Raw genomic sequence first — 24,522 nt, 5'->3', positions numbered from 1 at the left:
TCATGACTCAGTTGGGAAAGTTAAATTAGGTTGTTTTTCTAGGCATGCTCCGCTAGAAATGTGTGCTTGCTTGGACATTCTCAAAGCCGGTTCCAAAAGATTATCTTCTAACTTAGCGTACGTATGGAAGCTCAAAGTAAACATAGAAAAGGAAGAAGGGAAGCTCTAAACGAGAATCTGATTTATTTTCGACTACACAAACCTCTCTGGTATGACAATTTACCGAGACCTATAGCCTATGTACGATTCTCGGAGGGATAGAGATGCCCAAAATATTTTCAAGATGAAAGGAAAACAAAAAGGTACTTGACCTAGCCGACGAGAATATGTGGTGGCCGGCAGGCTTGTTAGGCGCATGCACTATGATCCAGTACAAATGTGCCAAAATGATCAAACATGGGATAGGACTCGTCAAAAAAGGCGAGACGTCTTGCGGATATGTATGATTATTGAACTCAAAATGGACATAACAGTGTTATCACTGTCAGACTCAGACGTGCTCGATTCAAAATCATGTCCTCTCCAAATTCCATAATTTGTCTTTTCGGGACCCTAAAGCGCTAAGATCAAAATTTCAAAGCTATCCGGAAGTCCATCAGGTATTGGACATTCTGTTCTTTATGAGTTCCGTCATGTACAGGATCATGATATAACACATGTTGTAGAACGTCTAGAGCCACTGATTAACCTTCGGCAATATGTGCTTGTGGCACTAGAGGAGTTTTGCATACTGAGTTAGGGCGTTTTTGGCTGGGGGACGATATGTATGATATATCTGAACACCGATCTAGCAAAAGGAGCAATAGCAAGAGGACGAGAGAGAATATTTCTACGATTTGATCTCTCTCTCTCTGTTTTTTTTTTTTTTTAATGAATTCTTTATGATGAAGAAGAAACATTTACGTAAAGTTGTTAACGCCATCTTTCATCACTATTCACATAGCCTATTTTATTTGGGGCATTATTAGTTTAACGTTAGTATTGGATATGAAAAATGACTCACGATGCCACAATAACACTAAATTTGTTATTATATCATATGTGGATGACAAACATTAAAATATATAATCTAAATTTTTTCCAAAAATCTATAAAACTAATGAGGTTAGGGTCGATGATTTTGTAAACAACCCATGGGCTGTGGGGTTTAGCAATTTGGACAAATTCTAAGCAAAAAGACTGGATAACAAAGTTAAATTAGAAGTACATTAAGTGACTTGATCAATCGGTTTGGTCAAGGAATGAGCCAATAAAACTGAAGGAATTAGAAGTAGTTAAAGATTGAATGAAGGGTTCAACTCAAGGGGAGCTGTTACGCATACTGATATTTAGGGTTGCGTTGCAGCTAGCTTATCATTTAAAAGTGACTAATTATTAAATTTCTGAGTAGGTACCTAATGTTCTTCTGTTTCAGTAATTGAAATGGACTTGTAACTAATGAAATGCATGATGAAAAGAATGAAAATAATTAATTTCGTAGCGAAAGGCATTTTGAATTCCACCGGCCTCCTATATTCAGTACCGGCCGTATCTACCATTTGCAGCATTATTGCAGTTGCAACTTAAAACATCAAAACTAAAAGAAGGATTAAGAAGCTAAAACGTTCCATTTATATAAGTAATTACAAACATCTGTGTCACCTTCTTCTGTTCATTTCTTTCTCTCTGCCCTGTATATATCCCCATTCATATCATATTGTATATTACACTTTCAAACCGAAAGCTCTCTATCCTTGAAACTTCACATATTAGAATATCGCCTTCTAATCAATGCACTAATTTATGCATTCCATGATTCAAAGAAGTATTAAATAAGATGCAAAACGTCTTATCGTAAAGACAATTACAACTCAATCACATTATTGTGGGATTATGGACCTTACGTACCGGACGAACCAATCTCTGCCGATCATGTAGTCAAAAATGCGGGCGTCCCCTAGTTGGTCCCCGAAAGCCATAAAAATCATCCCAAACAAAACCAGAAGAATCCGATGAAGCAAGCAAAATGGTGCAACTGCATGCATGGATGTCGTGGGGTGAGTCACTGCTGATGGAGTCCATCTTATTCAACTTCAAGGACCACTAGCTAGCTAGGTGCTCTTTCTTGGACCCGTTTTAGCCCCACTCATCTCGATCATCATGGAGAAGTCTGGAATACAACGGCTGCAACTTACGCAACCAACGGACGTTATAACGGAGGGGCAATATTGATAATTCCACGCGCTGTTATTTATTAGGGTAAAAAAAACTTTCATCGTCCTCTCCTTGCTCGTCTATCATCAACCCCAAACCACTTTCTCCATAGGCATAAAAACTGAATGAATTCCAGAAATGCTTAGGACCCGTGTCGGCAAGGATTTAGATCTGTTTCGCATCAACCTCGTGAACCCGATCGTTAATATTATTGCATTAATCGATTGGGCTGTTATTTTCAGTAGTTTTCACCTTATTCAGTATTCCTTCGAATGAAAGATCCGTCGAGATCCAGATCTTCTATTATTGATGACTATAATTGAGTATTGGATTACCACGACATCTGCACTAGTCTATAACCCAGATCTTTTGTTGATGGTACAAACCCAAATTTATGACCGTCAACTATAATTGAATATTGTATTTTTAACTTGAGGAACGTTCCGGCGATCAAGAACAAGAAATTTGTAGGATTCGTAGCGGAGTTATAGAAATTTGTCGAGTACATAAGATCACCACCATTTGGATTCTCTTTCTTCACTCAAATTCAATCACTTTCAGAACAAACTAATTATTGGGACGAAGGCGTGGGATAACTAGGATCAGGTCAAGTAAGGATAAATTCAAAAGTAATTCGGATTACCTCATTCCTTCCTGAAACCTAGGGGTGGCCAAACGAAACCGAAAACCGAAAAAAACAGCACCTAAAACCGAACCGTAGCCGAAAAAAACCGAACCGAAACAAAAAAAACCGAGCCGAACCGATTATGTTCGGTTCGGTTTTCGGTTTCGGCTAGGTGAAAACCGAACCGAACCGAACCGAACCGAACCTAAACCGAACCGAACCGAAATATTGTGAAATTTTATGACCACGGTTTACCAATCCGATCGGGTTCGAAACTATTGTGAAATTTGCTAAATTTTTTACCACACGCATAATTTATTGTAATCATCGCATCCAACGGTCAGTTTTTTTATTTTCTTTGAATTTATAGAGGTTTCTCTTTGGAGTGTATGATATATAAATATAGGTTTATAAGAGTAACTAAGTTTGACCTAGTTGATCGAATTCGAAACGAGAACCAAATTGGCCATATTTTTTACAACTACCATAAAACATTACAATCTCTCCATCGAGTGGTTGGTCTCTCCAAATTCATTTTTCTCTTCATGGTTGCTTTAGAATGAACCTCAATAATTTAAATACAATATATAAGTCATACTACTTTAGGAGACAAATTGGTATATGCCAATGTATTGGTAATTAAAATTGAAATTTTTATCTTATGTCAACGCACATCCATCAATGAAATATTTACAAACATGATGTAAAAAAATAAGCACGTTTCGCGGTCGTCACTTTATTGGTCAACAAAGAAAACATACAAGTGACTACGGTTGACCAATCCGATTGGGTTCGAAACTATTGTGAAATTTGCTAAATTTTTAACCACACGCATAATTTATTGTAATAATTGCATCCAACGGTCGGTTTATTTATTTTCTTTGAATTTATAGAGGTTTCTCTTTGGAGTGTATGATATATAAATATAGGTTTATAAGAGTAACTAAGTTTGACCTAGTTGATCGAATTCGAAACAAGAACCAAAGCCATTAAGCCAACCATTTCATATAATGAAGCTTTGAAATTTGATTATGAACTACGAAGCAAGATTATTGTCTTGCCAAAAAACAAAAAAAAATTGTTTTATTGAAAAAAAAAAACTGTTTTATTGAAAGAAAGAAAAAAACCGAAAAAAAACCGAACCGAACCGAACCGAACCAAAAAATACACAAATCGAACCGAACCGAACCGAACCGACAATTCGGTTCGGTTTTCGGTTTCGGCCTAAAACCGAACCGATCGGAACCGAACCCACCCCTACTGAAACCTCACCATGTATTGTTTTTATTAATATTCAGAGCAGCTTAGGATTTAGCTTTGAGTCCACCCAAAGCGATTCAGATTCCAAGTGGGTGCTTTGGTTTCAGATTCGTGATGGATTTTCCTGAATTTCTCTTTCAAAACTGGCCATTTCTGGAGTGATTCTGATCTGGGTTTTTGCTACCCGACTGTTTTTGTGTTTGAAGTTGGAATCTCATTTGGTCGATGAGATGAGAAGAGACGTGGTGGCTAGCTTAAATCACATGACCCCCTATCTTGTCGTCTTGTGAGAATAGACCATTAAGTCCCTCAGAATTTTCACATGAACAGCCATCAGTTTTACCTCCTAACGTCCGTCGATGTGAAATTACCGAACGCCCCTAATTTGTATGAAATTGTGGCTCTGCTAACACCACGTCTCCTCTCGTCAGCTCCTGTAACTTGCAGCCTGCGCATCATCATCGTCTTTGAAGCACAATCTGATCATTATGTGTGGTTTATAAAGAGTCGCAATCGTTTTGATCCGAGTCCAAATCATTGAGGACTAAGATGTGATAGTAGGACACGTGGTTGGGTGACAGACCACTCCCATCCATATATTTCTTTGTATGTATTACTGAAAAAGTGAAAATTAAGCAGGACATGTAACTTCTCCATCGAGAACTTGAATGATCTGTAAAAACTAAAACGGGATCCTTTGTTTAGATTTTGTAAATTTATGGGTGCGTTTGGATGGAAGGTTTAGGGTTTAGCAGTATTATGGATTTATATATTTTCTCATTGTCGACTACTTGAGTGGAACACTCTGTATTTAGCTGCTTAGATAATTTTTCTTATAAATTTTAGTTTTTAGTACCAATGAATTGAGGGACAAGCTATGGTACTGTGATGTTTATCATACACTCATTTTATATCTATTTGGACAAAAATTACAACTTATATGAATCAAAATTACAATATTGAGAACAAAGTTACCATATTTATTTACACTATTTACATATAATTAAACAAAAATTACAACATTGACAATGAATTTCTTCAAAACATGTAACAAAGTCATAGGTGATGTAATTACTACTAATAAAACTAAGATTACACAAAATAGGATTCAACTTTACCACTCTGAAAACAAATTTGTTGTCACATTTATAAATATGTGTATGACATACAGGTATGTATTACAGAATTTTCCCTAATTCTCATGCATAGTGGCTGTGCGCTGTGCACTCACACCTCCTATATATCATTTGATTTTAGTTCTCTTTGTAGTCTTGTGCTTCTATATATGATCACTTTGGGTCACATTCTATCACTTTGGGTCACATTCTATGAACGGAAATATGAATAATGGGGATAATCAACTTGGCTTCTTTGATCTATGAAAAAAAAAATGCAGCTGCTAGCTAGCTCTTCTTCAATATTTCCAAAAGTCGAAGATATCACCTTCGGACAAAGAAGAAGAAGTTCAAGCTAGATCACGAGGATGCATAGCAGCAGATGGTAGAAATCTGCGACCTGATAGCACATAGATGCAAGAAACTGATTCATGTCCAAGTAATCAGAATCAACAATTAAGTTAATGAATTACTTCTATATATACCCGCATCTATTTTGCAGACACGTCTGTCTTCATGCTTACTTCAAACAGAAATTTAAACCTATAACCTTGTTTCCATCAACTCTCTTTTTAACAACGTTGTATACAATTTCTTATCGTCAAACATTTCCACAAAACTAGAACCCTAGCTAGTATAACTCAGGAGCAGCGTTGCCCCTCTAGAGTACTCGAATGTGAAAAATAATGAAGCCTTAACTTAATTAAACACAAACCTAGTCCAAGATACAGATAAAATTCTAACGTCAATCATTAACTGAAAATTTTTCGCCCATAATCATAGATTAACCACTAATACCTTGCCACTAAAAAGTTTACACGAATTTTGTTTAATATATGAAAGTCTCTCCACTCACATACTTTGACTTACAGGTTTGATGCATATGTATAAATCATTAGTACATGATTAAGAAATCTTGTATTATTGAAGCTTCAATGTAAATATGATATACCACCCACCACTGGGTCCTGGTCCAATCTAGTCTTCAGCATATGTCATTTCACTGTTATCATCATAATAAATTTTAATTAAGAGAAAGAAGATTCGAACTCAGAATCGTAACTAGTATTTTGTTATTTTGCTAGAGACAATTATGTTTTTCATTAAACTCGCTCGATCAATAATATTTGTCCAATAATTGTTATATTAAGGGATGAATATTAAACGTGTTATCATGAAAAGAAATTTTGATTATGAAGATACTATAAGGAATTCAGTACGTAATTTAATTAAACATGCCAGCACTCCAAAAAGAAATTTCTCTAAATCTTATTAAGGCCATGCATCCTAAGAAGAAAATTGTATGTTCAATACTAATGGTAGTGGGACATGCCATGCAGTCCATCTCTTTCTCCATCTTTCTCTAGTCTCTAATATTGTGACCGTCATTCTTCTATCTGTTGGCTGCTAGATTTCTTTTCTGGGTGTAGATTTTTTGGCTTTCTGCCAATAATTAGGTATCAATAATTATGCGGAAAAGTATCTTGAGACAATAATAATGAGGAAAAGTTCCGACCGTTGATCAACATCATATTTCAATAATCAGTACATCCTTACATTAAGACAGAGTTTCATGAAAAGTGTAAATAAATATACTTCTCCGTCTTTTATTATCTATGGCTTTTATGGTTATCAGAACATCCTTAAAAAAAAAAAAAAAAAAAGAAAAAAAAAAAAAAAAAGGAAACAGTAAATTAGGTAACTCAAACAAGTTACTGATCGGTTCTATCCTTCTTCATTGCCTATAAATAATGGAGTTCCATGGGTCACTTGGAGAAGCGGTAGGAAACCATAGATGGAAAAGATGGAGGAGAAAGATAATCATGTCCATGCTACGACGAAAAGAGGAGGCTTGCGCACCATGCCATTCATATTTGGTAATGAAGTTTTCTTTCTTCTTCTTCTTTCTCTAGTTATCCATCCGTTTATTCTTTTAGGTTATGGTTTATTCATTTATGGTATTGAACATGGTGAATTGGTGCAGCTAATGAGGTTACAGAGAAGTTGGCTGTGGTGGGATTCAATGCGAACATGGTGAACTACTTGACAACGCAGATGCATATGCCGTTAACAAAAGCAGCGAACACCGTCACCAACTTCGGCGGCACTGCTAGCTTGTCCCCTTTGCTCGGTGCTTTCATGGCCGATGCTTACGCCGGACGCTTCTGGACTATAACAATTGCCTCCATTATTTACACCGTTGTAATTAACTAAACTCTCTCTCTCTCTCTACAAATGCATGTAGATTAAGAGCATTAATTATAGAATTTATAAAGGAAATAATATACTTAATTAGTGTTAAATGTGAAACCATGTTGAATTGAGAGATTCGGACGACTCAAAAACCTTAAAAATGTTATTTGTAGTCGACTCATTTAAATTACTTTTTTAGGATAGAGTTTAGTTGTTATATATGTTCCCATTATGTACTCAATAAGTTATTGCTCAACAAATGACATTAATCACCTAGTATTGGCGGTTTAGCTATATGTTTGATTTATATATATATATATATATATATATATATATATATATATATATATAACAGTTCTATATATACTTTAAAGTAAATTTTAAATTTCTTTAAAATCACATTGTCACGTGGCATGTTTGATAAATGAATATTTATAATTTTAATGAAATTAATATTAAAATTTGAGACAAAGCGACAAAAATTAACTGTTCAGTATGAATAATTTGCTAGACTATGATTAAGCTGAGTTTCTTGATAAATGAAAGGTCTGAAAATGGATGAATTTGTAGTCCATTTTATTGATTTGTTATGAGATACTAATCACTTAAACTTTTGTATTATGCAGGGAATGATTAGCTTGACAGTGTCGGCAGTACTTCCCCAACTAAGGCCTCCCCCATGTGACCACAACCAAGTGTGCCAAGAAGCCGACGGTGGACAACTTGCAATTCTTTACATATCTCTCTTACTAGGAGCACTCGGGGTCCGGTGGGATCCGACCCTGCGTTGTGGCATTCGGAGCGGACCAGTTTGACGAGAGCGATCCGAAGCAAAACGCCAAGACATGGAGCTACTTTAACTGGTACTACTTTGTGATGGGAGCATCCATACTAGTTGCTGTGACAGTGCTAGTGTACATCCAGGACAATATCGGATGGGGTTGGGGGCTTGGAATTCCAACTATAGCCATGTTCCTTTCGGTTATTACATTTGTGATAGGGTACCCGCTTTATCGACACTTGGATCCGGCTGGAAGTCCGTTTACCCGGTTGGCACAAGTGTTAGTGGCCGCTTGCAAGAAGAGAAAGGTACCTATGGTTTCTGATCCTAGACTGCTGTATCAGAATGATGAACTTGACGATCCTATTTCTATTGGTGGCAAGCTTCTCCATACTAATCATATGAAGTAAGTGCTCTACTTTGCAACTGTTCTTTTACTATGCTATATCCCATTCCACCACAAAGAGAGGGAATAGTAGAAATGCATGCAAAGGCTTTTATGAATTCTTCATAGTATCATATAATTCGAATCTTTTAATCATGAATAAAAGTATGTTATACTCTAAAATACCACTGTACTAATATGACCGACATCGAGTTGTAGCTAGCTAATAGAGCTCCCTTATCACTATCCATTTTAGCTGGCCAATTACATATCGAAGCCATCGTTAGGTGGATTCATATTGCAGATGATGACAATCATTTTGTCCAACTAAATGATTCATGGCTTGGAAATATGGATGTAGGGACCATTATATTGATCCTTTGATCTATCTTGACAAGCACCACATACTTAATTTGGTTTCTATCGCTTTTGGTCTTTCACTAAGGAACCAAAAAGAGTTTGTGTCCCTACTCCAATTTCATACAGAGTCATCCCCACCTCCACAATCCACGATGACCCAACGATAGCCATGAACATGTAATCTGGTCGCCTTTGCTAGTTTTCGACTACGCGTTGGCTTCATTTTCTACTTCACATGGGTCACAGATCGCATAATCAGCTTCCCATGGACCATCAGACCATAAAAAAAAATTCTCATGGACCAGACCAAGAGCCATGAGTCCATCACAACAATAATTGAGCAAGAACAATAGATGAACTTTATCCCCAAAACACCTAAATATAGTTTATGTTTCATCTACTCAAATTTAATCGGACTAAAATATCAAATTCTATATCGTTAACGTGTTTGAAGAATTGTTAGTTATTTGTGTTGTTTTAGTTTTCACAATAAATTTATGAGTACACTCTAAACATATTATTTGATAAACAAATTTAGAGATGTAATTGTTTCCCAAATTTTTAACTAGCCAATCAATATTGTTCTTATTGCAAAAGAGTAATAACATGTACGTGTGGCTTAACAATGCAGATTTCTTGACAAGGCAGCCATTGTGGTAGAGGAAGACGAACTCAAGTCACCCAACCTGTGGAGGATCAGCACCGTTCATCGCGTGGAAGAACTGAAATCAGTGATCAGAATGGGACCCATATGGGCAGCAGGCATACTCCTAATTACAGCCTATTCCCAACAAAACACTTTCTCACTCAGCCAAGCAAAAACCATGAACAGACACCTCTCAAAGTCCTTTGAAATCCCAGCAGCCTCCATGTCAGTGTTCACCATGGTCCCTATGCTCTTAACAATCGCATTCTACGACCGAGTTTTCATACCCCTAGCCAGAAAGGTGACGGGTTTGGACAGGGGGATCACATTCCTTCACAGAATGGGAATCGGATTCGTCATTTCCGTACTGGCTACTTTCGTCGCTGGATTCGTGGAATTGAAGCGAAAAAAGGCAGCATTGGCTTATGGGCTTCTGAATCAGCCACACACCATGATCCCCATTTCAGTATTTTGGCTAGTGCCCCAGTACAGCCTTCATGGGATAGCTGAAGCTTTCATGTCAATCGGGCACCTAGAGTTTTTCTACAGCCAGGCGCCAGAGAGCATGAGGAGCACTGCTGCTGCACTGTTCTGGACTGCGATATCGGCCGGGAATTATTTGAGCACCCTCTTGGTTTCATTGGTGCACAAGTTTAGTGCTGGGACTAATGGATCCAACTGGCTACCGGATGATAATTTGAACCGGGGGAAGCTGGAAAACTTTTACTGGTTGATCACCTTGCTACAAGTTGCTAATCTGATTTACTACCTTTGGTGCGCTAAAATATATACGTATAAGCCGATTCAGGTGAAAGGGAAAGATGGAGCTGAGTCTGAAGGAAAGGGTGTGGAGCTTGCTATTCGGGTTTAGAGGGATGTTAATCAATTGGTGGTTATGTAATTAGTTGTATAGTTTGAATAATGTTAGGTGAATCACTTTTTTAGGTACTACATATATCTCATCTTATGTGGCAGTGATGTGGCACAGTTATGTCATTTAATAAAATTATGTGATAGCTACGTTAGACTTTCTGTCACATAAGGTGAGATGCATGTGATATCCAAAAATATAATTCACCTAGCATTACTCGTATAGTTTAGTAGTTGGTAATTTAGCCTATAGCAACCAATGAGAATATTTTGTACTTCGAATAATGAAATCCCCTCGTATGTATATTACATGTTGGCAGATATATGAAACTGCCAACAACATTTCATCGTTGAAGGCCTTACTCTAATCATGCCGATGGTGTTCGTTGGTGAAATTGGCTACGAAAAATTAAAATGGACTCAGACATCTTATGCCGAAAAAAATTCATAATCAACTAGTTCGTTGGTGGGATACGTATTTCTATGCAAACCAATTATACTAAGACCTACCAAAAAAAAAAAAAAACAGGTTTTTCATCCATTCTTTTTACTTGGTAGTTACTTCAATCTAACCTCACCATTTACTTTAAATTACAAAATAAATATGAATGTCTAAATTACATGAATGATGGAAATGTATAAGAAATTTAACCAAAAAATATCACTATATTAGCATAAATATAACTAGAAATTTTGACTAGTAACATTTTTATTTTTTAATAGCATACTAGCATAAACTGTAAAAGTCCAAACACTGACATTAGAGATCAATATCATAGATTAAAGTTAATGGTCTATAGGACGCTAAAGATGCTAAGATTTTCAATCTTCAACTTCTTAGATAAGATTCTAATTTGCTTCTCATGGGGGTAGGAGTGAAAACCTTTGATCATCTTTTAAGAAAATAAGGAAGATTCTAATTTCCTTGTGTCTGTTAGTGCTTTTGAAAAGGATTTGATATTATTAGAAATCAAAGCCATAACCAGGCGAGAGTCTAACAAAACACTTACACAAGAAATCTGATACATGCACCAGATATCCTATCTAAGTTTATACTAAACTCATTAAAGTCTAAAAGGACGCTCGCTGGAGAGCAAGCCTAGCTAAGCAAGAAAAACTCGCTTCCTAAGGAAAACTCAATCAACTAGCCTAATCTGCCAACACTCAATTGTGGTACAAACAAAGACTAGAAACATCTTAGAAAAGCTCATAGAGAAATTTCCCGCTTGAAAAGACTTGCATCTAGAATGTCTAGGCACCATAAGATTTAAGACAGCACAATCTCCTTCCCCTTAGGGTTGGAGAGAGTACCAGCTTCAATCCCTTCAGCAGCTAACAACCTCGGCATCAGGTTGGTCTTCATGCTCTTGTTTGGAATCTTCTTTGCCGAGTCACCCTCATTTTTAGTATTTTTCCCTTTTCCCGCCATGCCATACGGCAATTTATTCACACTTCCTAGAGGCCGGCCTCTCTTTCTTTTCAGTTGTTCAACCTGCTTGGACGGCCCTTCCAACAGTCCCATAGTTACTGCATCCAGATTCTTTTTGCCAATAGCCAAACTCAATTTCATTTTCTTGGGAGAGATAAGTACCTCATCACCATCTCTATCCCGGCGTTGACCAAGGACAGACTTGATGTGCTCATATTTTCCTATATTGTTGTACCTCTTAATCTTGATATTTATGTTTAGTTCTCCTTGTTTATAGTCTATTTACTTAGTTTAGTGTGTTTATAGGTATGAAGAGCAAGGATGAGAAAAAGAAGGAAAAAGAGAGGAAAAGGATTGAAGGTGCTTTGCAATCCTAAAAACTGAAGCAGCCTCTGCAGAATGGCTAACTTTGAGGATTAAACTGTACTGATCCAGAGATAACCAGAAGACGAGCCTTATATGCACGGAAATCCCTGAATGTCTAGTTTCTGGAGAATTTTACGGTTCGTGATTTCGATATTCCTAGAGAGAGATATGGCCGTTTAAGTACAGGCAGTTCAGTCGATACGCGGATCTGCGACGTGTTTCCAAGAGCTCGAGTTTTCAAGGCCTGAATGACTTAGCAAAATTCTGAGAAGATTGATCTAGCATTATGGACCATTTGAGAGCCCAACATATGTTTCCTTGGAATTTTAGGGTGCCACATCACCTTTCTTTTGTGCTAAGTTATTAAGGAGTTCCAGAGGCCTAAAGCAAGAAGGAAAAGTTGCACCTTATAAAAGGAGAATGTGTCAAGATAGAGGATTCACCATTCACCATCAGATTTTCACCAAAGAAGGCTGCTGCCATCACGTGTTCACCTTCCATCTCCATTCAACAAGTTCTTTTATGTTTTTAAGATTTTCTATTATGTTTTCTTTGAACATGAGTAGCTAAAACTCTTTTCTAGGGCTAGGATGAGGCCCTAGCATGATTGTTTACATGTTTTGATATTCAATTGATGGATTATTAGTTTCTTTTTAGATGAATTCTTAATCTCTGCTTGAATTGTGCTTATGTTAAAGTTCTATTGATTCGCGACCTTTAGGGCTTTGCATCTAGTTATCAGAAGATGAATTTGAGGCATAGCTGCAATATAATTCATATTAGCTTCATGTGATTAAGAATTGTAAATTACATTATTACTTGAGAAAGAATAATGATTTGCTTGATTTCCTTGTTTTCTAAAACGTAATGAGTCCTGCATGTTAAATTTATACCTGAGAAGGATAAACTGCATAGTTAGGATATACGACCTTTACCCGAGAGGGAGAGAATCATGCACTTAAGGAAAACTATGGTCTAGAGTACCTGAGAAGGACTTAGATACGGGAATTATCATCTGGAGAAACGAAAGAATCCATTGGTTGGTTCAAAACGTAGATAAGATTGCTTGTGGTTGATTCCGACACCCTAGGCTCATCATCATCATATTCTTACTTTTAATCATTATAAACTCTTTTCAATTTATTTAGATTCACTTTTTAAGTTTTTATTTTCAAGTTATTTTCCCATTATCATAAACTCTTTCAAAACCGTGAAAATCATAAGTCTTAGTTTGAGTCATTGTGTGTCTTAGTCGATTTGTGCTTATTGTTTTGTGTTTTTTTTCGTTTAATTAACGTAGATTTTCATATTGTGAATTGACCTAATATCCTCGTGGGAACGACAACCCCTTTTCTTCCATTACTATACTACATCCACCCTGTATACTTGCAGGAATTCCATCAAGACTCGACCTGTTGTCGTGGTTCTGTTAGCTCCCTAATCTGTACCTGTCTCTTTGCTCGCCGGGCAGCAACTTCTGGAGGGAGACAGAACGCTGGAACAGTGCTAGGTATTGTTGCTCTGAAGATTAGAGTCGGGCTAGGAGCCAAAACCCTAGATACATTGGAGCTGGTCCCAGGTTCTTCACGAAGGATCGCTAGGGCAGATGGTTGTGCCACTACTCCCGCAACCTCCTCTTCATCCTCCTCCAGTTCCGGGCCGGAGCATGGGAGGCCAACGTGGGTAACAAAACCATACCGTCCAAAAATCTTGTCATATTTGAACTTGACCAGAAACTGGACATCATCTTCAACCCAGAACCTCTGTTTGAACAATATAGGTTTCGCATACTCGATCTCCACCCGTATACGCAGAGTCCGTTGTCCGAAAGCTGTTCTATCAAACTCTTTGAACTCGCCCACGGTGCTACCAATAAGCCTCATAATTCTTTCAGATCAAAAGGCCGGAGGAACCCCCAATAACGTCATCCAGTACGACGACGTCCTCAATGGCACCTCCGAGATCCGTCCGATGCCATCGTATTCTGCAAGTGCAATCGGAGCTTTATTGAACTCCCATGGCCCTCCCTTCCAAACCCTACCTCTATCGGCCGGATCTGAAAAAGAGAACAACACACGGTCATCTTCTCCAGTTTCCTCCACCCGGAGAGTGCCATTCACCCTCCATGCAGATCGGAACATCCCCAGAAACGAGCGGCGCGTATAGTCCCGCGCTGTGAGAAGCTTCCCCACCATGAAAGCCTCATGTTGTCGCAGTCCTTTGGATGGACGCAAATCCACAGGCCTCTTCCCCTCCGCCAGAGCAAGAGAGGCAGCGAGACGTGCGGCCATTGCATCAATTGCCATTGATGTTTGAATGAAAGCTGCAGACGCGAGAAAACCCTAAACCCTAGATGCGGTTAGAGAGAAAACACGGCTGCCTGGTTCGCTGCCCAAGGAACACCTTTGTGTCTGTTAGTGCTTAGTTTGAATGCAATCCAATTATTATTTGAGTTATGTCGTATTTTCACAACAATAACAATGTTATGAAATTTATTTTAAAGAGCTTCATAAAGTATTAATCTAAACAAAAATGACAGAGGAAATCCAACTGGATTCTTATTGCCAACAAAGGATATATTTAATTGACCCCAATATCTTAAGCTAAATTCAAATATTTGAATCGGGAAATAATTAAAAACCATATATTATTATATTTGACCAAAAGCCTGACAATTCTAAATTTCCAATTTCCAACGAGGCATTGAAATTGAAAGTTGTATATATTGCAACATATCATGCAGCTACTCCCGTTACAGTTCAGAGCATGAATACACAAGTTAGACAGTCACGCTATTTGTTTCATGTAACGTTCATATCTTCATTGTTTTGGATCACATGACTTGCTTTTGCTTCATATTGCTAGGCGTACGTTATTGGGCCTATAACAAGTTGTTATCATCATTGGGCCTCTTAGTTGGACAATGCAGGTTATACGCACTACAAAGAGCAAGCCCACAATCACCATGACACTTCTATTTTGAATCGAATCAAGCATTTCTGTAATGCTTGAATATGACATTATTTGAATTTGCTCTCTCCAAAACTTGGTATTAGAATTGTTTTAGCACAAATGCTATCACAGATGAGTAGCGACATCTACACTATCACAGAGAAATTCTTATGAGCAAAAATCTAAACTTAAAGCTCATAATCACATTCACCATCAAGCATTTTTACCTCAAATGGGTAAAGTTGGAACTCAACTCAAGCCATGACATAACAACAAAAAACTGGCACCATACAGAATGAGGTCAGAAGCACAATCGTTCTCAACTTCTCAATATACTCGGTTACCAATAGTTTGAGAAAGAGACTTCAGCTGTGTGTTCCATTTATCTACGGCAGCATACTTCTTCCTTCCCTTCGACCTGCAGTATTTGCCAATGAATCAGTGGCAATCATTTAAAGTAAAACACAAAAAATAAAATCACAAATCAAGTAAAAACATACCTGTCACCGCGCTCCATGAGCTGGTTCACCTGATCAATATGTCCATCGATTTTGTTATCTAAAATTAGTGAAACCAAGAGCTGCTCAACATCTTTCTCAGGGACATTAAGTTCCTGAACATCAAAAAAGCTTAGTTTCTGAGGGATAATGGCTACAATTCCAAATGTTTTTAAAGAATTAATAACTAAATAAGCATAACAATGCATTATCTACAACAACAAAAGATAAAAACTAGGGTTCACCTTTGATATGAAGGGAATTCGGATTCGTGTGTACGGCTTGATTAGTTTAAGCAGCACTTGTGTTCTAATATTCTTCAACAGATCTTCAATATAGTTTCGAATGAATGGATCATCCATAATTGTCTTCCTATTACTCTGAAGAAAATAAAAAGAGAAACTCTATTGAGGGAAGCAAGGCAAAAAGAAAGAGCAAAATTTAGCACACACGCAGAGGACAAATTAACATCCCACATAATACCATATTAGGTACAATAACTACACCTTCAGAATTTTTTCGAACTCCAATATCTCATTTCGTTGATATGCTGCTACCAGATTTGTCATTGCCAAGATCTCAGGATCATTTTTATACCTGTAGAACAGAAATACTCAGACCAGTGAATAAAAAAGAGCCACATCATAGAAATTGTGTCTTTTTCAAAACTTACGGCTTTGCTTCTTGACCATCAAATGGATTAACCTCAGACTGCATCAGCATATTAGCCAGAACTAAATATCTGCAGGGCCATGAAAATTGAAGATGGAGAAATTAATACAAGATATAAGGCACGTCCTTAAATTTATAAAGAATTATATCCAGAAATTACATGTATTGTATATATAGCCTAGCCCAATTTACTTAGCTGAGAGGTGACCCCAAGACATCATCCAAACTAAGTTTCATCATGGAACTAACAGTTAGATGCTTTGTCAAGTTGCAGTAGCCCTCAATTTCAATAATCTTAACAAAATTGACACTTAAGTTTGCATCAATACCAAACACCTATCTGACCTATCAAGAAATTTGCTACTAAAATTAGTAACCACTCACACAAAAGCCCCTATGGTAAAATAAGATTAACTGTCTTATATCCAAAATATGTGGGCACTTAATCCTTATGGTCTTCCAGTGTATCATGTGAAAGCATCTTCATTACTTTCATGTATTAAATGATGTATTTTACATATAGTATGACTTCCAACCTTATGCGTACTTATAGTATGGCTTCATAGTTAAAGGTGGGATAATGTTATCAACCCAACAACCAAAATAACTTGCTCCTTACAAATGACAAAACAAGGAGTAGACTCACCACCAATTTAAGGACTAAAAACAATTGGATATATATATATAGAGAGAGAGAGAGAGAGATAGATAGTAGAGTGTCATTTATAAATATACTGGATCGAATGAAAAATAATTGGCAGCAGAGAACATACTTCAAGCATTGTATACGCCTCTGGTTCCCTGCTTCATCATAGTTCTTGAAAGCTTCAAAAAAATCAGTGGCGGCCTCTGCCCACTGACGCTCTGTCATATGCATCTTACCCCCACACTCACGAATTATTCCCATGATCCTAGGATGAGGTATTGCTGACTTGATTGCAAGAGCTTTTTGGTATAATTGCTGCATTCAATGTAGAGTCAGATGCTACTTGGGCACAAAGGTAAACAGAAACACACAAAGTAACGAAATTTTGCAATGTATTTTAGTGATGAAACATTACTACAAAGACAAAGTTAGGGGACTTGTTGGGCATTTTTGAAATATAGAACACAAACTATGAAGATCCATTAAATTCTCACAACAAACAACCACTAAGTGCCTCTGTGATAGTACCTACCAAAAATACATTATATTGTCACAACACAACAAACTATTAACAGGTTCTTTTATATATATATATATATATATATATATATATATATATATATATATACAAATTTAGAAAAATCCAACATTCCCACAGCATAGCTACTATGACTCATTTGGATAACCATCGAACAAGATGAAGAACAGATTATTTCCAAATAAATAAGCCAGCCCAGTATTTAAAATCATACTTTTCTGCTTTGACCAAATGAATCCAACACGTCACACAAAAAACCGAGATAGAGATACAGTTCATCGATCACAGAGAAACATAAAGGTATTAAGCATATAACAAAGATTCTTACCTTTAGCTTTTTGTTATTTTTAGTCTCAGTGTACATTTGAATCTCAATTGCATAAACCTCCAAAAGTTGACTTCCTTTCTTTTGATCATCAGTACCATCTTCTTTTTGACAAGATTTGTGGAGTTCCTTCAAAATCTAATAGTGCAACAAAGGTTATTCCCAGCCTATGAAGATCACAATATGCATAATATGATGCCAAGAGGTAATAAAGATAAATAGATACCTTACTCATTCGCCCATATTCACTCATATCAAACCAAATTTTGCAAAGCTTAAGATTTGTCTTGAACCAAAGCCTCTGCACAAGAAGTCAGAATATGGCATGTGACTTATTGCAGGAAAATCACTTAATACATAAAGAAAGATAAGCCCTACTCAACAAAACTCTTGAACCAGACCCTAATCACTTACTGATGAATTCAAATAGAAAGAAAACCATATTGCAAAAGTAAAGGATTTTATTCAGACCTCATTCTTTGCCTCTTCAAGGGCCTTTAGAGTGGTCTGATAAAAATCTTGCAGGAGACCAGAGTTCTGACTAGCTGACCCGGACACAAAATCCATAATGTTATTTATACATTTTTCGCTGTAATTCCGTGTTACAGCTGATTTGATATATGTCAACATCTCCCTGTATGAATCCATCATCTCTTTATACCTCCTGAGACGGTAATAGATCTTCACAGTTTGCTTCAAAGATTTAAATCCCCTGGAAAGAAAAAAAAAATTAAAAATTACAGATAAACCAACAAATGAATTGACCTCCTAGATTTCCAACATTTTGACAGTTTCTCGTGTGAACAATATAAGGAGATGTCTGTTTCTTTCCTCCTAACTCAAGCACTCAATATAACTGCCGCGGCATTTTCCCCTCTCTAAGCTCTAACTCCATTTAACAATTGGGCTTGTTATATCATTGTACACACTTTATCAACCCCCAAATCCTCTAAACAAATCGAAATAGAACACCCTAAATATTAAGGCTTTCATTTAATTTTTGCAGAAAAAGTATAACTCACCACTCAGCCTTGTCAGGCTCCATGCGAATTACTTCTTCAAATCCTGAAAGCGCTCCTTCTGGATCAGTCTCAACCAAACCTGAGAGATAATCACACAAAAAAATAAGTAACAAATTTGAAACCCTAACTAACTAAAAGAAAGGCTAAGAATTTAGATGAAAAATCGAAAGCTCCAAAACGAATAATAATAATACCTTTGGAGTTGTAATACTGGTTCTCAATATCAACGTCCTGCTCCTCAGGCTCTTCGTCCGAGTACTCGAATCCGTAATCCTCCATATCAGCATCTGCACACAAAACCAAGGCAACGTAAACATGATGCTGCTGCATTCACTGATTTTCCATCGAAATTAACTGGTCAGGAACCCTAATTGTGGAAAGAAAAAAAAAAGAAAAAAAAATTGTGAATATTCGAAAGATACCGGAACCCATGGCTGCCTCAAAGGCGAAGAAGGAAGTCGGAGTTTTCGCGTTTGGATTTCGGAGGCCACTGAAAGCAGAACAAGCGTAGAGAAGAAGCGCAGAGAGAGAAGAAAGGAAGAGAATGGTTTTTTTTTTTTTTTTTTTCTATGGTGATGAAAATGTAGTAAAGTAGTAGGCTCCAAGCCCAGCATAGAAGGGCCCAAGAGAACCAGATCTCCTGCCAGAGAAATACAAAAGCCTAATAAAAGGCCCAAAATCTGGAAGCCCAGACAGAAATGAAATCGCTTAGGCCCGGCTCAGTTTGGTGATGACTGGTTTATGCAGATTTTTCGACTTCTTCCCACTCCAAACTTGGAGAAGACAAGGAGAGTTGCTTTTGTTTTTCGTAGAGAGAAATTGCTTGGATTTGTGAAATTTAAGGTGAGCTTGGAAATTTAGCTCATGACATTACAAGATTCAAACAAGCATTCTATTAACCGTAAAGCATACATGGTGAAACAACCTTAAAAACATAATAATGTGTTGTGCACAACTTTTTACATCAATGTAAGAGTATTTGCCCCCAATTTTTTATTATACCTAAATTAGTAATGAAAAAAATTAATGTATCATTACATTGAAACTCAAATTGGACATTCAGTTTGCATGTTCGCTGCAATAATTAAATTCTTTACAAAGAGTCATGTTTACAGAAAATTCTGATATCAACATACAAGTTTCCAGTCTGAAACAGAGGAGAATGATCTTCAAATCTTCACCAATAGAATGTACAATCAAGATTGCAATGCAAATTGAAATGCAAGAGCAAATTTATGAGCTTTTGGGGGAAGGCTACTGAAATGGAGATATAGAGCTCCTATTTCATTGTTGTGTGTTGCAAAAAAAGGTTTATGTATTGAACATTTTATGCAAATTATCAGTAAACTTACTTTTAGTTGACTCCAACATCTTTGAATCAAAATTTAAATTTAAGATCAACTATTTTAAAGTTGCGTAACAATTTTAAACTTTTGATCAAAGAGTAAAGTGTATATTTATTATATTGTAACATATCATGCAAATTATTGGTAAATAGATGAATGATTTTATCATTTTAGGGTACAAAAAGCATGACATGGATTGTCACACTATTTTATTTCATCTTTTGCTCATAATTTTGGAAAAGTGGAATTCTCACTCCTTAGTTTGCAATCCACACTCCTTTAAATATCTCAATGCAAGAAACCTAGGGTTTCTGAGTATAGCAGCGGCGGTGCACTTCGACTCTGTCGTCGTGCCTAGCGATGGTGCAGTTGGGATTCATTTGTCATAAGTGAATGAGGAAGAAGACTTTGCTGTCAAGGAAAGGTTTATGGCTTGGGTTGATTTGTCAGATCTAGAGCGAGGAGGAATATTTGCGGGTTGTTTTGCTGAATTTCGGAGAAAGAACTGGTTTTTATGCCAGTGGGCTTCATTCGTGTTCCGGCGAGGCGTGGTTGAGGATTGCTGCAGCCGAGACTAGGCTGTTCCTACTCAATCTGATGCTGTGGTGGAAAGATCTACTGCCGGAGGACATGACGGCAGGCAGAGGCAAAGGAGCAGCAGTGCAATGAGGCTCCTCCTCTATTTGCTTGGGTTTGGGCTTGAGTTCAACTTTGGGTTGATGAGGCAAGGGAGCCTTCCTGATAGGCAAGACTTGATTTGGGCTTGGGCCTACGGGGTTGAGCTCATGTCAAGGCAATCTGGGGCCTAATGTCTTTGGGTATTGAGCCTGTGTAAGGTTCGATAACCTTCTGTGAGTCTTCTATGACGTTTCTAATTTCTTGCTTGTACCGCGATTGTGTGATTGACAAATGAGGGCTAGTTGAATGATTTTTTTTCCGTAGGAGGCGACGTTTTTTCATTCTTGTATAGACTTGCTTAAATGTGAGCGCTCCAGTGATCTTTAATGGTTTGCTTTAGCTTAGGTAGGTTCCGGATTTTCTTACCAGATTTCTTATGTAAGTTTTGATAGACTACAATCAGGGCTAGTCCTGAGATTCTAACGGCCTGAGGCGAAGAATTAAAATGTGGCCTACTAGATTTATATATGCGTGTGTGTATTTTTATTTTTTTGCACCAAATAATAGTACAAAATCATGTATTTTGAATAAAAGTAAATATATTTTTCAAAAAAAAAAAAGGAAAGAATAAAAGTAAATATAAAATTAATAACAAAATAAAAGTATATGTATATATATATTTTTTTGAAATAAGTATACGTATATTTATTCCTACATAAATTTATGAAATACCAAAAAAAAAAAAATATACTTGAAAGGGAGAAGCAAGATACGAACTGGGCCCAAGGCATGACTTAACTAATTGAAAAATTAGTCACCGAACAAAAAACTAATTGAAAAATTAAACAGAAAGAACCAAAACAGGAGCAGCATTCGAACCTTGGTTGGTGGGAATAGGGAATAATGTCACTTCCGCTAGCGCAAAGCACTAATATAAACGCACATAGTATATATATACTAAAAATAACATATATGCATAATTAAATTACCCGAGGCCCCCGGGAACCGTGGCCTGAGACGGCTGCGGCAGCCCTCAGGGTCGGCCCTGACTACAACTTTTCCTTTGCTGTTGATCTAATGATATCAAATTCTATTAAAAAAAAAAAATTAAGTTACTAAAAAAGGTAATGGGGAGTATGGATTTCACTACCCGAATTTTGTTATTTATATTGCACATCAACATAAATGGGCCGTATATAGCAAGGCCCAAAAATCACCATGAACTAAAAGGAAACTCAGAAAACCTTGGAGTACAAGAAACAAACTCCAAGTCGTTGTGTTGACCTGCAAAAAGCGGTTCACCTTCTTCCGTAGGCAGACCGCATTCTTAGCGAGACCTTCAAACCCATAGCCTTACGTTCACAACCCTTTAGCCCTTTCCGTCTTCTTCAATTTTTCTTTCGGTCCATATTTTTTTTTTCCTCCTCAAATTTACAGAGCAGCAGATTGTGAATATATGATTCTAGGGTTGAAATACAGGGCAGCCATTGACGGTATGGCAGAGATGTCGATAGACGACGCCACGTCACCGACGCCTCTGTCCGCCATAGTCGAGGCCTTTGAGAAACTCGCCAAGATTCTGGATTCCCAAGAAGAAGAAGGTGATCTGCATTTGGATACGTTCTGCCAGGCTTGCTCTCTCGTCTCTATTCTCTTCAGTTGCCTCGGCCTCGCTTTCAAGTTCGCCGAGATGGAGTACGTCTCAAAGGTTTCATTCACAATTTTCAAACTTTCAATTGCTCAATTTGTCCATGTTTCGAATGATATTAAGTTGAAATCAATTAATTGTTTGGGATGGAGATGCTAATTCTACATATAATGTTGATGTTGCAATTTACAAACCCTAGGATATACCCCCAAATTGATCTCAGATTACTTTTTCTTTTATACCTGAATTGTGTTTTTTTTTGTTGATATTGTTTGTTTGAAGTTCCCAAGATAAATGTAATCTCGGGAGAATAGTACATTTTGTTTGTTGCTGATGTATGATTGATGCTCTTCATCGCATTTGATATTGTCCATCAATCATCGCACTTGTTTGTTGCTGAGTAATAGTAATAAGTTAGTTTTCTATGCAAAACCTGTCATAAGTAATTTTGCAGTTCTTTGAGTTCTTGTCAATCAATCATTATGCACTTAATCTGAATTCCTTTGTTATTTGCTTAATGACTAGTTGCCCTTTTTGAACCAGTTTGCCTTCTGAAGTTTTTATTTTTATTTTTTTATAATCTCTTACATGATTCATAGTATCATTCTTGATGAGCTCTTCACTCAATTCATTTGCCTTCCTGGATCTCACACTCTTCTTGTTTCATTCAGGTTGATAATCTCTTGCAAGCATCAAAGACTTACGATACTTTAGTGCACATACTTGATTTTGATGTTGCAAATGACACTGTTAAATCACCAGGCAGCCGTTCACGCAACTTACGCCGAGTTAGGCAGGGTCTTGACCTCATCAGAGCTATATTTGAAAACTTTTTGGCGACAGAGTATGTTCTCCCTTCTAATCTTAATATATAACTGCATGTTCTCCATCAGATTATCATTATGCTGTTTTTCTAATTTGTTTTATGTCCTTTTCACTTTCAGTGACAACTCTTTAAGGGAGGCAGCTTCAACAGCTTATGCCCAAGTTTGTGCGCCATACCACACTTGGGCAGTCAGGACAGCAGTTGCTGCTGGTATGTATGCTCTTCCGTCAAGGGATCAACTTCTGATGAGTCTCAAAGAAACCCGTAAGTATTAAAAAAATTCTGGTTGGAACTTGGCATTTCAGATTTACTAATTCTACAGCAAATAACTATGTCATAACACTTATTCTCGAGAAGCCTAGTTTCCCCGAGGATTACTAATCATATTAGGATTATTTGTCTCTGTCAAGAGCCTGCAATATTTTGCTTTACTCGATAGATTTGACTGGTTTCGGTCTATCATACTTTTTCCTGATCTAGTGAAGAAGAGGCATTAATAGGTTTCCTGTGGATGTAGACAATATTCCACCAAACCATCTCTTAAATAACTGTGAGATGCCTGAGTTTAAACCTCAACTGCAGCAGTTTTTCCTGGCTGAATCTTTTTATAGCTCATAGGCAGACCAAGTTAGCTTATATGATGCATCTCATTCAATGTTGCATGCTAATTGTTGGTTATCATCCAACTTGTTACAGTTCAATTTAATTTTTAATGCTAATTGTTGGTGATCATTGACCTTGTTGCAGATGAATCTGCAAAGATTAAAATGAAACAGTACATCCGTGCCTCGCTTCCAGTTATCCAGTACATTGATAAGCTGTACCTTTCTAGAGATATCGTTTTGGACTGGTGACTTGAATTTTGATCTAGTAGATATTGTATATGGTGGATGTCTCTGCCACACAGAAGCCTGTCCTGCATCTTGCTGATAAGACACTGGTGCTAACAGTTTAAGAGATCTGTGCAGCTCCCTCTAGTTCTTAAGGAGTACTTCCATATAGTAGGTATAGCATTTTTGTTCTGGCTGTTGCCAAGCGATGTTACATTCTCAAGAACAAAAAAAGATCTGTACATAAATGTTGTTATTGTGCCAATTATACGATTTAATAGGGGGTTATTCTTTAGACTGCAGTTTCAGAAATTTTGTTAGTTTTGCCAGAAGTAATCTGTTACATGATGTTTATGACAGAAAATCAAATGTTTCACTG

The 24,522-nt window shown here is 37.1% G+C and overlaps 3 protein-coding genes across 3 annotated transcripts; 2 read left to right on the top strand and 1 right to left on the bottom strand.

Moving 5' to 3' along the window:
* The first annotated feature begins 6,910 nt into the window (after positions 1 to 6,910).
* On the top strand, positions 6,911 to 10,590 carry LOC133708500 (protein NRT1/ PTR FAMILY 3.1). Its single transcript, XM_062133963.1, is given in 5 exon segments — positions 6,911 to 7,070; positions 7,178 to 7,395; positions 8,013 to 8,147; positions 8,149 to 8,573; positions 9,544 to 10,590. Coding segments are annotated over 5 exon segments (1,746 nt in total). The 5' UTR covers positions 6,911 to 6,988; the 3' UTR covers positions 10,430 to 10,590.
* Positions 10,591 to 15,195: 4,605 nt separating this feature from the next.
* On the bottom strand, positions 15,196 to 19,442 carry LOC133709387 (COP9 signalosome complex subunit 2-like). Its single transcript, XM_062135114.1, has 12 exons — positions 19,298 to 19,442; positions 19,070 to 19,162; positions 18,876 to 18,954; positions 18,325 to 18,565; positions 18,080 to 18,154; positions 17,857 to 17,991; positions 17,118 to 17,305; positions 16,346 to 16,414; positions 16,179 to 16,269; positions 15,918 to 16,052; positions 15,676 to 15,788; positions 15,196 to 15,593 (listed from the first exon to the last, which is right to left on the bottom strand). The coding sequence occupies exons 1-12, from the start codon at positions 19,305 to 19,307 to the stop codon at positions 15,503 to 15,505; spliced, it is 1,320 nt and encodes a 439-aa protein (XP_061991098.1). The 5' UTR covers positions 19,308 to 19,442; the 3' UTR covers positions 15,196 to 15,502.
* Positions 19,443 to 22,109: 2,667 nt separating this feature from the next.
* Positions 22,110 to 24,455, top strand: LOC133709469 (ACD11 homolog protein). The gene is made up of 4 exons (XM_062135230.1): positions 22,110 to 22,547; positions 23,159 to 23,331; positions 23,432 to 23,577; positions 24,061 to 24,455. The coding sequence occupies exons 1-4, from the start codon at positions 22,296 to 22,298 to the stop codon at positions 24,165 to 24,167; spliced, it is 678 nt and encodes a 225-aa protein (XP_061991214.1). The 5' UTR covers positions 22,110 to 22,295; the 3' UTR covers positions 24,168 to 24,455.
* The last annotated feature ends 67 nt before the right edge of the window (positions 24,456 to 24,522 follow it).

Source organism: Rosa rugosa, chromosome 5, assembly GCF_958449725.1.
Source record: "Rosa rugosa chromosome 5, drRosRugo1.1, whole genome shotgun sequence".
In the NCBI taxonomy this organism is placed as follows: Eukaryota; Viridiplantae; Streptophyta; class Magnoliopsida; order Rosales; family Rosaceae; genus Rosa; species Rosa rugosa.
The sequence above is the reverse complement of the archived record's forward strand: the minus strand, read 5'-3'. Positions and strand labels throughout refer to the sequence as shown.